General features: G+C 35.5%; 1 protein-coding gene and 1 pseudogene across 7 annotated transcripts in view; one reads left to right on the top strand and one right to left on the bottom strand.

Annotated features, from left to right (window-relative positions):
- The window catches only part of USP9X (ubiquitin specific peptidase 9 X-linked), a 137,577-nt gene that overhangs the window by 41,157 nt on the left and 79,261 nt on the right, over positions 1-17,159 (top strand). For 6 of the 7 annotated variants that reach the window (XM_037057129.1, XM_037057128.1, XM_037057131.1 and 3 more), the window contains exons 2-6: positions 6,228-6,481; positions 10,725-10,870; positions 13,246-13,325; positions 14,638-14,750; positions 15,802-16,020. In XM_037057129.1, the coding sequence (XP_036913024.1) occupies positions 6,386-6,481; positions 10,725-10,870; positions 13,246-13,325; positions 14,638-14,750; positions 15,802-16,020 (654 nt within the window). In that variant the 5' untranslated portion in view covers positions 6,228-6,385. Of the gene's footprint in view, positions 1-1,036; positions 1,049-2,488; positions 2,491-6,227; positions 6,482-10,724; positions 10,871-13,245; positions 13,326-14,637; positions 14,751-15,801; positions 16,021-17,159 lie in introns of those variants that run through there. The other variant, XM_037057130.1, reaches the window with a different exon arrangement.
- On the bottom strand, positions 10,448-10,546 carry LOC118994512 (uncharacterized; annotated as a pseudogene).

The following is a 17,159-nucleotide window of genomic DNA, read 5'->3' as shown; positions in this document are numbered from 1 at the left end:
ACTCTGTAGAAGTGGAGAGGAGGAAGCCAGTAACTGTTTCAAAGATTAAAAGTTTTGGGAGATGCATTTAGCATTAATATACTGAACAGACTGGTACTGGGGAGGCCAGCCAGGATTCTGTTAAAATTGGAATCTAGCCTAGAGTGGTAGGAATGGGAGTGGAAAAGGTAACATCGAACCCATCATAAAAGAGGAGTTGATGGAGATGGGAAGGGGTTTGACTTTGTTGCTGTTTTTACTACCGACCCCAAGCCCCCATTTTAGTTTTGAACACCTTCCTACCTATTGTGTGCCAGTGAATCCTTGGGATTCAGTGATGAACACAGTTTATAATAGCTTCTCTCTTTCTTTAGGGAGTTTTTGTTTTTGTTTTTGGTAGGAAGAGATCATCACACAGATACTATGAAAGAACATAGCCTCACATAGGAGTATGTACAGTAAGTCCTCACTTAACGGTTTTGGTAGGTTCTGCGACTTCACGTGAAATGACTTACAACTGAACCTAATTTTACCATAGGCTAATTGATACAAACAAGAAGTTCCTTGGGCATCTCATCTACATTATAAGGAAATGATGTCGAGGTTATTAGAGGACCTACTGTACTTGATGAATTCTGTCAGGAGAGTTGCAGGCTACTGAAGCAAATTGCATATGCAAAGGCCCCAGCGGCAGCATGGGGGGGCATTTTAATGGAACAAGAAGGCAAATTAAACTGGAATTAGAACAAGCTTTGGGTCGAGTAGTTGCAAGTTGAGGCTGGAATTAGGTGTTTGAGTGAGAAGTAGTTTTTGGTCTTTTATTCTGATCTCTGAAGATTTTTAAGCAGGGCCATGACATGATATGGCCCGCTTTTTATTAAGACTCATAGTGACCATTTCTAATGCAGAAAAATAAAACAACTGAAAAGATGGATGCAGTCTTAACAGTAACCATGCTTTTTAAGAGAAAGAACAGCCCTGACCTTTGTGGTTCAGTTAGTTGGGCATCCTTCAGCAAAGCGAAAGATCATTGATTCTATTCCTGGTCAGGGCACATGCCTGTATTGTGGTGGACAGGGCAGGTACCAAAGGCAGCCAGTAAATGTTTCTCGCATTCTTTCTCCCTCTGTTCCCCTCTCTCTAAAAATAAATAAAATCTTTTAAAAAGTTTATTTATGCATTTCACATTAAAATATCTACATAACTTAAATATTTCTTCTATATGTTAGTGTATTAATTATAAAATAAGTTTGCCTAAGACAGTTGTAATTAGTTTTCATTTTGTAGTCATCAGCAAAAAGTAGTGACGTCTGATGTTTGGTGAAGGCTAAGCACAGCTTGTGTTTCATATAGTTAGTCTCTTGCCTCTGGTGAGTCAATTATTTTAAGAGAAAACTAGGGTCGTGGATATCAGACATAGAAAAGCATTAGAAAGGAAGAAATATAATTGAGTAATTTTCCCTTTGATTTTAGCACATAAAAGCAAAATAGGTAAAATTTACATATTAAGGTAATATCAATGGATGAGTTTAAGGATGGTCTATAAAATTGTTTTCTAAGAAACTCAATTCATTTTGATGTCTGGTAAAGGAAATAAACAATTTCTTTGGATTTTTGGGCTTATTGCTTATTGCCTCTATCCTCAGTCTGTAATGTCAATTCTACAAGAACAGAGAGATGTGCAGTGTAATATTCCCTTATTTGAAACAGTGCAGCCCATTGTAGGTGCTCAGCATGAATTTCATAAATGACTAAGCTTTGAGTTTTTATTTAAACTTTTTTGGGGTCAAAAGAAAAAATACAAAGAGACATAATTCTTGGTGTGCTAGTATCATATATGTGCACTTGTAGAATATTTTTAATGTGCTGCATAAAAGGAGGGAGATTGTAGACTATGGGGAATGTTTGAGCAGAGGTAGAAAAATGACTGGGTACAGAAGGTGCATTCTTTGTCCTGAGGTTTCTCTGGTATTAAAGACCTCCCATTGAAAGCTGTTAGAGAAATTCAGTTCTGTAAAGTTTAAAATAACTAATAAGTGGTTTGCTGCTTATGGAATACTAAGTTATTTAAAAGAACATAATGCCAATCTTTATCCAGGTAACAGTGATGCTTTTCCCATCTTGGAGGATGTTGAGTTGCTAAGTTTGGGTATGAAAAAATGCTGTGAATTCTGAAAGGCAGTCAAGTAATTGCGTAGCAGAAAATCCAAGGTGCGTCCTGATAAAATGTGAGTGTTGGGGGAGGGGGATTCTTTAAATATTCAAGAACCCTTCATAGTACTTATAAAAAGGGAAAAGAAAATTACATTTAAAAAATTACTATGTGCTTGGTATTTACAAAACCTTTATTAAAGTAATTCTCATGGCATTTTTGTGGGTAGCATTACCTCAGTTTCAAAGGCCTGGAAAAAATTTGAGAGTGATTGTTACTGACCTTTTAAGATATAGGCATCTTAGCCCTGGCTGGTATAGCTCAGTGGATTGAGCACGGGCCTGCGAACCACACGAGCGGTTCAATTCCCCGTCAAGGGCACATGCCTGGGTTGCAGGCCAGTTCCCGGCTCCCAGCAGGGGATGCACGAGAGGCAACCATACATTGATATTTCTCTCCCTCTCTCCTTCTCTTCCCCTCTAAAGATAAATAAATAAAATCTTTTAAAAAAAGACATAGGCATCTTGTAAATACCAGAGGTGGGATTTTGAACAAATTATATATTTGACACCATAAAATTTTTAATTGAATCATACCAATTTCTTACTCTAAATCTCCTAGCCTAGCATATGGAGGAAAACATATTCAATTCTTACGTGGTAATAGAGAGTTGGCTGTTAAAACTAGCAGAGTGTGCTGTGGTGAGACCTGACATATACCTACCCAGTAGTAATGGAAATCTAAAAATGTAGAGAACTTGACAGGCATAGAAGAAATCTGGAAAACAAAAGACATTAAAGTGAAACTCTATAAGAGATAGGGATGGCAAGCAACTTGAGGCTTTGCTGATGGAATAGAAAATGATTTAGTTCTGTGGTCTGAAAGAGGTATTTTGTTTGAGTGGAGAGGGGTTACTCAACTGCCACCTTTGTTTGAAGGGATAGTCCCCAAGTAATCCACTGAATACTTTTGTGTAGAATAATTTGTCCCCTGGCTTTTAATTTGTCTATAGGTAGAGGATTATTGGGATACATGTAAATGGGAGGATGTTGAGCATAAATAAACAAAACATGAAAATGTAATTTTAAGATGTTTTAACCCGTGGTCTCTGAATGTTAAAGGACCGTAAAACAAGAGAACACCTAGTGCTGTATATATAAAAATTTGTTGTGGGGAAAATATTACAACAAAATTTACTATTTTAACCACTTTTAAGTGTACAGTTCAGTGGCATTAACATTGTTATGCACCCATCACCACCATCTGAATTTCTGTACCCCTTAAACAATAATTCTCCATTCCCCATTTCCCCCAGCCCCTGATAACCACCTGTTTTTTGTCTCTGAGGATAAGTACCTCATGTAAGTGGGACTATAGACTATTTGTCCCTCTGTGGCTGGCTTATTTCCTTTTTATTGCTAAATAACATTCTATTGTATGTATATACCAATTTTGTTTATTTGTTCATTTGTCCTTGGGTTGCTTTCTGGAAAGACTTCTTTTTTTAAAGATTTTATTTATTTTTAGAAGGGAAGAGAGGGAGAGAAACACCTCAATGTGTGGTTTCCTCTCATGCACCTCCTGCTGGGGACCTGGCCCACCTGGCCTGTAACCCCAGGCATGTGTCCTGACTGGGAATCAACCTGAAACCCTTTGGTTCACAGGCTGTCACTCAATCCACTGTTCCACACCAGCCAGGGCTGGAAAGATTTTTTAAAGAGATAGATAATGCTGGTTTAGTGGACACAGTGATAGAATTAATTCTAGACTTGTTAACTTTTCTGCCTGTGCTTTGGTCAAATCATTTAGGGTGTTGGTTTTCTAATTTATAGGAAAATACCACAAATTCTGTGTAAATTAATTTTTTAAGGTAAAGATTTACCTTAAAAATACCACTTTAATTTTTGTGTGCCTCAGTGTTCATCCCCCTTCCTGGATTTACCCCACACTTGGGAATATATAAGCTACTTCTCAACACCCCCACCCAGTGTTGTATACTACCCCCTCTACTCTCAGAAGACGGTAAAGGGTAGAGGTTGTGTTTATTGGAGAGGGCTTCCCTGGTGATGCTAATGAATCCATCTATTCCCACCCTTTTGTGAATAATTAGCACTGTGTTCAAGACCCCCCCCCAAGTTTTGCCTCAGTTTTAGACTTGTAGAGTCAACTATCCAGCGAATATATTCACCCTGCTACCTTCCCTGCTTCCCTTTAAAAAGAAGTAGAAAGGAAACCTGACTTGTATAAGCCAAGGAAGCTCAGAATTGCATAAGACAGACTGGGGTACTGACAGCCAGTTGTCTTTATGCTGAGAATGAAGAGGAGCAAGATGCAGGAATTTGATTTGTCGGTTAGTAGAGCATTGATGATCTATGGATCAGATCTTCTCCCAATTCTCCACCCTGCCCCCCATCAAATGTACATCTTCACAGAGCTTTGCAAGTAATTCTATGGAAATTAATCTTCAAACCATCCATATACCTCAATTAAGCAATTTTGGTAGGTTAGACACAGCGGTTGGTGAAAGAGAATGACAGAAGTGAGAAGGGGAGACAAAGACATTCATTTTTAAGGTTTTTGGAGAAAAGGAAGGTCAGTAAGGAAGATTCAAGTATATTTATAGGCTAAGAACAAGGCATCTAGGAAAAGATAAAGGGGATGATTGGAGCATCACCCACTGGAGGAAGTATGCAGTGGGAATTTGAGGCGAGGTTGGGGAGCAAAGAGAAGAGATTGGAGCAAATATGAAGTAGACAAAAAATGAAGTTAAATTGGTTAGCTGATACTTGGAGTGGTAAGAAAAAATTGTTCACATAATTTGTCAGCAGACCCAAAATTGCTAAAGATAGGTGAGTTTCTTCAGGTTTTTAAGATTGTCTACATCGCATAACTTTTGTAATGTAGGGTGTGTAAAAGTGGAAAACAAAAGTGAAAGGCTGCTCAATCGTGTAATCTTTTAATTGGTTTTCCATTTCATATGTAAAAGATTTTTTGTCTGTTTTTAATCTCATCAGTACTAGATATCAGTTGTGAACTTTTGTTACACAATTGATAACAAAATCTTGTTAGAATCCCATCTATGTGTTAAGTGATTATATTTAAATTTCAGGTAAACGTTGGACTGTTGTAGTAAATAGGAATTTGGTCGCCTTACTATCGCAAAATATATACTTACAACCAATCAGCTGAAGTTCTCAATCTGTTTGCACATTAGAATCAATTACCAGGTTAGGTGTTTGGTTTTTTTTTTTTTTAAAGTACTGATGTCTAGGCTTGACTTACATGTATTATATATGGCATTGACTCGGGATAGGAATTTAGACATCAGCACTGCATTTTTTAAAGTACCTCAGATGATTCTACTATGCAGCTAAGGATGAGACCCAGTAGTCTAATGAATATAGAATTGAGAATTTGATGCCATTCCCGTTACCTTGTCAGTTGGTACAGTTGGGATCTATAGCCCTATGGCCCTGTCACAGCTGTGGGAGTTCCTGTGGCCAAAACCTTGCCAGAAGTGTGGAGAGTCTTGGTCACCACTTGACAGATTCAGTTGTATTAGAGTAATAGCATATAGTTTGAACCCTCTCCAAAGAAAATTCCTCCAAAGTTTTAAAGTTTCTGTTAAAACCACTTGTAAGCTTGTTTCAAAACCATATGATATCAATGATGAATGCTCCTTGTGCAGTGCTTTTTGAAAAGTTCTTAAAAATCAGGTTTTATTACCTTTGTCTTGAGTATATACACTTTTACAGTGTATTTAAGGCATTAGCAAATTGAAGACAGTTTTTGCCATTCCCTGATTGAACCCAAATGAACCAAGTATGTTGGCAGTGTCTTTGGAATCCTTGGAGAAAATTGAAATATTATTCTATCATAAGGTTATACTTTAATGTTTCTTTAACAGTTGATACGCTGTTACTAGTTTATTAAGTTGAATATAATATTAATGAAACTTTAGCTTTTCGCTTTTCCCTCTGATTTATATAGCAACCTTCTCCTGATTAGATTCACTGGTAATACTAAGTTTTGAACAGTTTCTTAAGTCATGTTTATTTTAACCTAAAACAAATGTACTTTTTTCTCTACTTTGTAGGTTATGCAATGGTCTGTGCAAGATGTTTTATTCTTGAATTGGAGCTTTCTAAGACTGACAAATGCTGGTACTTCATCTTCTATAAGTGGACTATAATTTCTTTACTCAAGACAACTACATAAGCAGACAAAATTGCAAAGATCTGCCCTGTGTCGAGTATGACAGCCACGACTCGTGGCTCTCCAGTAGGAGGGAATGACAACCAGGGCCAGGCTCCTGATGGACAGTCCCAGCCCCCCCTCCAACAGAATCAGGTAGGACTTTTAAGATACTAAAGTTACATTGGTATGTCTGCGATGGGATGTTTAAATAATAGAGGATGTTCTGAATAATTTGTGAAATAACTATAAAACTTATTTTAGGAAAGTAAATATGGTACTGTCTTGCACAGTAATAAGAAAGCTCGAATGTTGTTAGATGGTAATGCTTGAGTAATAGTTTTTCTTTTTCCGGTATCTTACACTGTCAGCCATCATTAAAATGATTTAAAACACTCAATTCTGGAGCAAAGAACCACGTCATTTAGTGTAACCTGTGGTTAAGGGCATGGATTCAAATCATACTGCTTGTGTTGAAATTTTAGCTTTGCACCATACTCACTTTATGAGTGATTAAATTATGTAACCTCTAAGCCTCAACTTTTCACCTGTAAAATGGAGATAATGAGCGTAAGTACTTCATAGAGTTAAAAAGAGTGAAACAATATTTGCAAAGAGCTTAAAATATATTTTGGTATCAAGATTTTATGCTGATTTGTAAACTCACAGTGTGATACTCTTTATGTTCTCTGGATGAATTTGTGTAAGATTTCTGTTATTCATTTAATCATTTGCAAGATTTTTACTGTTAACCATTTGGCCTGTGGTTATATCTGTGGAAAGGTTTTAGGGAAATTTTTTTTCTTTTATTTATTCTAGAGAGGGGGGCAGGAAAGGAGGAGAGGGAGGGAAATATCGAAGTGAGAGAGAATCATTGATCAATTATCTCTGGCATAGCCCCAACTGGGGACCGAACCTGCAACCCAAGCTTGTGCCCTGACTGGGAATTGAACCCACAACCTTTTGGTTTGCAGGACAATGCCCAACCAACTGATCCACAATAACCAGGGCATTTTTATTTATTGACTGATTGATTCTAGAGAAAGAGACGGAGAGAAATATTGATCTGAATGTGGAAAGGTTTTGATTGCAGATCCATCCAACTTTTTCTTTAACAGGAGAATTTTCTGATTTGTGTGTCTGTGGTGATAACACCTCCTTATCATTCTTTTCTAGGGATTTATCAGTTTTATTAAACCTTCCCCCAAACCAACTTTTGGCTTTAATTCTCTCCCCCTCTCCACTTGTATGCTTTTAACTTTTTCTTTGACTTAACTTTGGATATGGATTGCTGTCCTTTTTCTTATTTCTTGAAATGGAAGTTTAAATAATTGATTTTCAGCCTTTTCTAAAGTATACAGTTTTATATTGGGAAATGTTAATCTGAATAAGACAAACATTAAAACTTGTGATATGCATGTGAATCACAAACATGCTGCTTACATTTGGTACATATTTATGTAGAATTGTGTATGGGTAAATTTTTAGGCAAAGGTATTGTTATTGTTGGGTGTGTACTTCCATCTGTCATCTGGGGATAAGTTCTAATTGTCTGGCTGTAATAGATTAGATAATTCTCTATTACGAGTATGATAGAGAAGAGCTGTGTAAGCACTCTGCCCCCCTTCCCTTCCCTCCCTTTCTTCCTCTCCCTCTGCCATTTTAGAGAAGTAAGCAAGTTGATTTTAATTTTTTCCCAAATAAGTGTGTTGACTTTATTTCTTTTTCTCCAGTTCCCACTTTTAAGACATAAAAGTACTTAAGTATGTGGTCACAGATCTTGGACAGAGTTAAATCTTTCCTGTGTCATAAATTTGTTAGCCAGTATTCAGGTTTCTTTAAACACAGTCTCAGGTTGGATGCCAAAAATTTCTATTTTTAAACCAAGAGCTAGTAGTTAAAGTTGCAGTATCTTTTGCTTTATTTCCCCCCCCAAGCTTTATACTTACATTTTGTGTGGATTCCTAATGTCTTTTGCAGTGTTTCTGGCTTGCATGAACTGACTGTAGACAAAATTAAACCTCCACTCTAACCCTACTTTTTTTAAAGGTGTTTTTGATAATTCTTAGAGCTCTTGGGTTTGTGATAGTCAATATTATACATGTATGTTATGTTCTATTCTAATAGATCTTTACATTTTGGAATGTGACTTGTGATTTAAACAACAAAGGAACAAAATAAATTACATTCTTAACTGTCTGTAGAGTTCCTTCTTCATTTTCTTATCCTTTACTTTTTAATGTTAGAATTTTGGTTATTTCACAAGATTTCACATGATTGGACCAAGAAGGAACTCTATAGCATTAATCACTTCCCAATTTAAAGCTTTCTTTTGGAATTTCTAAAATCAATCAGACTTTTCCACTTAACATACAATATTTTTTAAACAAGTGTTCCCACAGGGGAATATTTTGGGCTCTGGTGTTATGTAGTATAACTCAGTGATCCACGAAATAGCCTTGGCAAAGGCACTGTGGGTGAACACTCCTGGGTACCATTGCTGGGGTGGTACAGACTTTTCAGAATGGAATTTGGAAATACATATGTCAGTAAGCACTAAAAGAAATAGTTCATACTGTTGTAGTAATTACATGTTCAGGATCCTACTTGTCTTGAGAAATGATTGAAGTTCAACATAAAGATTTATATGTAAAAAGATTCACTGCAGCTATTTAAATCTTAGCAATAAAAATTGCAAAATACTTCATGTCCCTTAATTTGTTTAATTCATTTACTATATTATATGGCCATTAATCAACTTCTTTTAAAAGATTCTCTTTTTTTTAAGATTTTATTTTTTTAATGTATTTATCTTTAGAGGGGAAGGGAAGGAGAGAGGGAGAGAAATATCAATGTATGGTTGCACCCCCTGCTTGGAACTGGCCTGCAGCCCAAGCATGTGCCCTGACTGGGAATTGAACCACAGTTTGGTTCACAGGCCTGAGCTCAATCCACTGAGCTACACCAGCCAGGGCAAAAGAGTCTTAATGATATAGGAAAATAATCAAATGTCCAGTGGAAAAGGACATAGGCTTAAGTGGATTATCCTAATTTTACCGAAATTTACACACACACACACACACAGGCTTTTTTTTGTTTATAGAATAAAGATTGCAAGGAAATAATTTTAAATGTTAATTGGTGCTACCTGTTGATGTGGTACTTACAGGTATTTTAATTGTTATTTTTGTCATTACAGTTTCTGTGAGCATGTACATAGGGGTGGGCAAAAGTAGGTTTACAATTGTTAGTACTCCAAACACAGTTTATTCTTATACTGTTTTCCAATATGAACTGCATATGAACAGCTGTAAGTCTGCTTTAGCCTACTCTTGTATAATACGCATATCGGAGAAAGTGGATGTAAAAAAAAATAAACCAGACTTCCCAAGTTGAATATTTTCATATTTCTATTGGGCTTCTACCACTTAAATTCTGTGCTGTATAGATTGGGTTTTTTTTTCCTTAAGTCTAGCTCTATAGTGTATGCACAGTGTTTGCCATCTTAAGTATAAAAGTTTGCTGTTTACTTGCAAATTGTCTCTATGAGTTCATATATAAACTGAAAGTAAACCATATTAATGGTAGTGTACCCAGTCGTCTTCAGTACAAGCATTTACTTTACAACTGTTTAGTAAGTGCTAAAATGATAGGGCAAAGGGCATTCTCTAAAAGGGCCATCAACTTCCAGTGGATAGAAAACTAAAGAACTGATGAGTAAATATATCAGCTTAAAATTTAGATTAGTTATAATGGGAAAATGCCATCTTTCTAAAATAGGAATTAAGATCCTAAAAGTTTATTAAGCAGTGAAAGTATGCACAGCTGAGGCAGGGGGGGGAAGAGACATGTACTACAAAGGAAGAATGAAAGAATAAAATTAGCAATAAGTCAGAAACTTTTTAATCTATAAAATGTGATATTTCCTATTTCTATAATAATTTCTATCATGGTGGGAAGTTTTAGAGAAGCAGTATACATTGTGACTAAAAACATAAACTTTAGATCTAGATTCAAATCCTGACCCCAGAGTTGGAGCTTTGTAACCTTGAGCTAGTTAATTATTGTCTGAGTTTATTTTTTCATCTATTAAGTGACAGATCGCTTCCTTAGGCTGTTGAGAATTAAATGAAGTTATTTTTGTGTCATTCTTGCGCAGGGTCCGTGCTAATCTACTCTGTATCGTTCCAATTTTAGTATATGTGCTGCCAAAGCGAGCACTTAAGTGAAATTATTTTCAAGTATAATGGCACAGCGACTGCCTGAAACATTATAAGCTTATAATGATCATATACTTAAAAATTGATAATGTTTCCCCCTAATTTGCATTGGTATTTGAATTATTAGGTGTACATATATTATAAAAATCTAAATCTGGAATATTTAATTTTTAATTAAGACTTCATCGCCTGATTCTTCCAATGAAAATTCCCCGGCAACTCCCCCAGATGAACAAGGTCAAGGCGATGCTCCCCCACAGCTTGAAGAGGAGGAACCTGCATTTCCACATACTGACCTGGCAAAGTTGGATGACATGATCAATAGGTGAGTTGATTGTTGTTTTCTAACGTGCCCATTACACAGGAAAAACAACCCAAGTTTCTCAGCATAGTGATTGGTAGTGGAAAAGAAAAAGAGCAAGAGTGGACAGGAATATCACAGTAACCACATTGTCTCCTTAGTATCCTAAACATCTTAGTCACTGTCAAGGGCTTAGAAACCTGTATTTCTTAGTGGATTTTTAAAATGAGAGGGAGTTATGTCAGTAGTTTTCAGATTGATGATAACCATAGTTGGTGTATTTCTGAAGTAGAACTCAGTATAATTTCTCCTTTTGAGAGTTTATGAAGATTTTTTTCTCACTGGTAAGTTAGTTGCTAGGGTTGCTGATGTCAAAATTTTTTGACTTCAGCCCTGGCTGGTGTAGCTCAGTGGATTGAGTGCGGGCCTCTGTGAACCACATGATCGCGGTTCGATTCCCAGTCAGGGCACATGCCTGGGTTGCAGGCCAGTTCCCAGCGGGGGACTCGTAAGAGGCAACCATACATTGATATTTCTCTCCTTCTCTCCTTCCCTTCCCCTCTAAAGATAAATAAATAATATCTTTAAAAAGTTAAAAAAAATTTTTTTGACTTCAAAATTTTTTGCATTTCCCTGAGGTAAACCAGATCATAAAGAGATTGCTTTCCTAAGAATCTTCCCCTTGAAAACCCTTGACCAGTCTGAAGCATTTAACTATCTCGGCTCTTTTTCTCTTGATCCTTATCTCAGTGGGTACTTCAGAGTATAAGTTTTCCTACATGTAGTAGAAACATATTCCCTCCAACCTCCTGATTATTTGGAGGGGAACTCTGAGCGAATGAAAAGATTAAAGCTAGGGAAGAAAAGGACTTGAAGATAAGGGAAGGTCATATTGGGGAACCCCATGTGGCTGTCCAATTCACCGTATTGTGGGCTCTGCTCAGCAAGCAAGTGCTGGGGACTTGTGACAAACCCCAAAAAGGAACATAAGGAAAACACACACACATTTATATGCACTTGCCTTACTAAAAAATGTTTTTTATTGTTGCCTCACTTTTTAAAAATTAATTAACACTATTAATGTATATAATTGCAGGGGTACTAGAAACCCTTTGCATTTTATAAAACTTCTGGTACATATATAATTATGCATTTGTAAACATAGAAATATTATGTTGATAAAGTTTTTTAATTTCCTTTTTATGTACGTAAATCCTAACCCAAAATCAGTATTAACAATCAGGAGTACAGTCTTCAGATTATCTTTGCATTTACTATCATATGTACTATATGTATTTGATTTTTCCATAAATATGGGATTCTTACTATAATATCATTTTGTAACTTTTTAACTTCATCTTGAATATTTTTCCTATTAATATATTTAACTTACTGTTTTTATTGGTATATTTGAAGGAGCATGTTAAGTGAGATTCTGACAGATGCCTATAATAACGGCATACAATAAATTATAGTCAAACAAAAATTGTATAAAGTTGTTTGTAATGTTTCTGACCATCCTCTATAGCAGAGACATTACAGCAAAAGGGCATACTATTGGCTTTTTGATACTTGTCTGGTGACTGGTGATTCTTAGTAAAATATACTTGTTATGCAGACTCTAGGACAGAGTTACATATTTACAAATTCTCAAGGGAAGAGAAATACAAATGGTATTTTTAATATAAATAAAGACTGACAAAGGTGGTATACATTTGTTTCTAATAGATTATGTGGTCCTGGATTACTTTTTGTGAGAACAGGGATTTTTGGAATCCTGGGTGACTTGGATGGGGGTGAGGAGGAAGGGGCTGATAAAGGATCCTAGATGGTTGGGCTTCCACTGGGACCAGAGAAAGCACCACCAAGGATGCTTGCCACATTCTTGTTTGAGGGAGGGAGCAGGTCAGGTGTCTGTGGAGGGAAGGAGATTTGGAGACTCACCTCTCACTTAGCCTCCAGGAAGAGTTGATGAACTATGATGAATTGAGGCAGAAATCAGTCACTGCCACAACTTATTTTCTTCTTCATGAGGAAGTTGAAGACAACTAAGTGGTTCATCATAATGTCTTCCCACCTGAATCCTGAAAGAGTACTTTCCTATGAACCCTTAACAATAGCTTATCTATTTAATTGATGTTTGATTATTATAGTATTTTTATTCTATTAAAATAATTTTTCTCTCTCTCAAAGCTATGTCTTTTGTTTGACAGTTCCTTGTTATTTCTAGAGAAAACAGCACTTAGTCTCACAAAGCAGATGTTCTGCCAAACTTCTTTTAATATTTTAATGTTATTTTAATATTAATCTTTTCATGATGTAATTATAATTAGCAACTCATTTATAGTACCTCTTTTAGTGCACTAATAAATATCTTTTTATATTTTTAAAACTCTTAGGCCTCGATGGGTGGTTCCAGTTTTGCCGAAAGGGGAATTAGAAGTGCTTTTGGAAGCTGCTATTGATCTTAGTAAAAAAGGTAAGTTTTGATGTTGGGCTTTCCATAGTGTGGCTACTATGTATCCTTTCACTTCATCTCTGAACACTTAGTTTATTTTCCTTTCTTATGAACATTTAATGTATGCTTCCAGACTAGAACATCTAATAAAGATTTTGTGCCATGGCTGATCATATATACCTGGAGCAAGGATTCATGTCCTTTGGACAACCTTTAAGGGCATGAACTTTCTGAAGTTACACGTGAAATCAATACACTAGTAAAAAGGAATCTGTTCTTTTTATTTATTATTTATTTATTTTAAACATTTTATTTATTTATCTTTAGAGAGGAAGGGAAGGAGAGAAGGAGAGAAACATCAATGTATGGTTGCCTCCTGTGAGTCCCCTGCTAGGAACTGGCCTGCAACCCAGGCATGTGCCCTGACTGGGAATCGAACCATGATCGTGTGGTTCACAGGCCCGCGCTCAATCCACTGAGCTACACCAGCCAGGGTGTTCTTTTTATTTTTGTTGTCCAGAAGTAAAATCTTAAGCTTGGAACTAATCATTTTTTAAATGACTTTGGTTTCCTTTAGGTACACTTGACATCTTTGTAGCAAAAGGATGAGTATTGTATTCTGTATTCCTTTTTCAGGAATTAGAGATTAAAATAAATGGCAGTAACATTTCAGTTTCTAAAATAGGGTAGCCATGGATATGTTCTAATTATCTGAAGGCATTATCACAATTGATAATTGTAAAAGGTAATATTTTTAGTACCTTCCCTAAATCTAATAAACTATGAAAATGCATTATTAGGTTATAGTTATTTTCTATTGCTCAAATCTTTTGCTCATTTACACATTTACTCAGCAAATTTTATCTCCTCTACCTCTATATTTTTTATCTGAGCCTGTGAGGGTTATTTTAGGGAAGGTTCTTTTTTTTTTAAGTACTGTACTGAGTTTAAATGTCATATCTTCTATAATTAAAACCTTAAAGCTAGTCTGCATTGGTTAGCTGTCAGTGAAAAGTTTACAATGATTTATTACTATTTATTTATTTATTTATTTATAAAGATTTTATCCATTTCTTTAGAGAGGAAGGGAAGGACAGAAGGAGAGAAATATCAATGTGTGGTTGCCCCTCGTGAGTCCTCTGCTGGGAACTGGCCTGCAACCCAGGCATGTGCCCTGACTAGGAATCGAACCGCAATCGTGTGGTTCGCAGGCCCGCACTCAATCCACTGAGCTACACCAGCCAGGGCCCTATTACCCTTTATTGTATAATTGGACATTATAAGACAACCAAGGAAATGTTTTGTTCACATTAATTTTTCCCCCTTTTCTTAGGCCTTGATGTTAAAAGTGAAGCCTGTCAGCGATTTTTTCGAGATGGGCTAACAATATCATTCACTAAAATCCTTACAGATGAAGCAGTGAGTGGCTGGAAGTTTGAAATTCATGTGAGTCTTGCATTTGACTTTTAAAAATCTGGTTTAAAAAATGATACTTGTTTTCTCTCATTTGTACACACATATATGTGTATTTGGTTATGTATTTGATTCATTGGTTGAATTAAAAACATCTGAAAATGTGAAAGTTTTAAAGTCCTTTTTGTAAATTGTAATTTCTGTTGAAGGAAGCATGATCATTTAAATGAGTGCGAGATTTAGAGTTAGGAAATTTTGGTTTAATTTGTCTCCTGGGTTCTTAAGTGCCTTGCCACCTTAGGCAAGTCACCACATTTTATTGAAAATATGATGCTATAATTTGCGAGATGCACCACTCATTTCATGTACCAGTAATCGAGAAAAACATCCAAGATGGGTAATCTGTATCTGGAACACAAATGGTTAATGGCAGAGAAATAAACCTGCCATACAGATACAACAAAGAAACCTACATGCCTCAACCTTGGCATGTGGTAGAGGTAAGAACGGAAATTTTAAACCACAAGCCAGTATTCAAACATATCTGTGGTCTGAATTCAAATTGTAGTTGTAATACAAAAAAAATTCTCAAATGGAGAATTTAAAGTATTCTCAAGTTAGTGGTGTCACCAAGAGACTGGCAGTAGCAAACAAATCCTCTACATATACCTTCAGTCTAGGAAAATGTACTGTAAGTATAGGAGTGGAAACTTTGAAAGTGGTGTCAAAATATTGCATCAAGGCCTAGCAAATCTACTTCATCTTGGATAATTGACATATTGTTTAGATTTTAGAAATGCTGCCTCTCACATATAAATTCCAAAGAGAAAACAGTGATAATTTGCATCTTGTCTGGACATAGAGCATTTCCTTCTTCATTTTGTAAGCCATGTCAAATGGCTTTTGAAAGTAGGTACCATGCAAATGTCTTTTGATATGTCAGTTTGATGCCAGTATTAGTGAAACATCCAAATGATTGATATAAAAATGGAAAGGTTATCAAAATATAATATGGGAAGATATTTCTGTTTGGAATTGCATTGTTTTGCTCTTATAAACCACCTTTCCTCCTTATATATAACAGAGGTGTATTATCAATAATACTCATCGCCTGGTGGAGCTATGTGTGGCCAAGTTGTCCCAAGACTGGTTTCCACTTCTAGAACTTCTCTCCATGGCCTTAAATCCTCATTGCAAATTCCATATCTACAATGGTACACGTCCATGTGAATCTGTTTCCTCAAGTGTTCAGTTGCCTGAAGATGAACTTTTTGCTCGTTCTCCAGACCCTCGTTCACCAAAAGTGTGTTGGTTTGTTATTTTCAAATTCAAATAATTACAGTTGTTTTGCTAAGTCACAGTACTTTAATCTAAACCTTTCAGCATGGGGAAGAATAATTTCATACTACTCTTAAAAGAACTCTGCATTGTTTTGGTTTTGAGTTTTCTTTTTCAGCTTTATGGAGATATAATACATAAAATAGGTTTGGGCTATAAATTTTTTTCTTATTTTTGAAATGTTCTATATCTGTGAAATATGCTATTGCTATTTTTGGACATAAATTTTTTAAAGCTTTCACTGTGTAATTAGTCCCCATTATCTTCTGCCCAGCCTCTTGGGAAATAGTGATAATTTGGATTAGTATGTAAGAGTAGGAGATTATTTCTTCAACCAAGGTTACAATCATTTCCAACATTGTGACTTCAAGATCAAGTATATTCTATAAATGTCTAATGTGTCATTGAAGTCAAATTATAAATGAAAGCAATAGTAAAACAAATTATCAATGAAATGTATAGTATACATAAATGGAATGATGTAAAAATTCTCTACTGTAAATTTTTATACCATCCTAAACAGCATATACATTATTAATCTTAATTATAGCTTATATAATTATAAATATTATATAATGAACAACATAGTTTATAATTTTAGAATTTAAGGAGACATTTTTAATATTGTGGGCTTTATGGAAAGGAAAAACCAGCCAGGAAAATTTCAGTGTATGCATATAATGGTTGGTTTATTTTGTTAGAAGTAGGAATGATCAAAATAGGTTGAATTTAGAGCTGAGGTTTCTGATATTTCCTCAGGCTCATATTGTTGCTACTTCAGGTTTATATTTTAGTAAATCAAATTAATATTAAATTTGGAAATTTCCAAAATATACTTGTATTTCTTTATTTTTATTTTTCCTGTATAGATCAGTAATCTCTAAGAGACTCAGGGAACAATTTGATTTAAGTTGGTTTTTGATTGAAGATAATTTTAGCTTTCTTTGAAGCCTAGCTCTTGAGTATTAATAATTACTGAGTATTCCTAATTGCATAAACATAACACTGCAGATGAAAACATATGACAAGATTATATCACCCTAATTTCAGTTATAGGAAATGTAAAAATATATTTCATAAATACATGCTTTCTTAGAATTCCTG

Source organism: Sturnira hondurensis, unplaced genomic scaffold, assembly GCF_014824575.4.
Source record: "Sturnira hondurensis isolate 20B ecotype Veracruz unplaced genomic scaffold, ASM1482457v3 Scaffold0009449, whole genome shotgun sequence".
In the NCBI taxonomy this organism is placed as follows: Eukaryota; Metazoa; Chordata; class Mammalia; order Chiroptera; family Phyllostomidae; genus Sturnira; species Sturnira hondurensis.
This window is presented reverse-complemented; position numbering and strand designations above follow the sequence as displayed.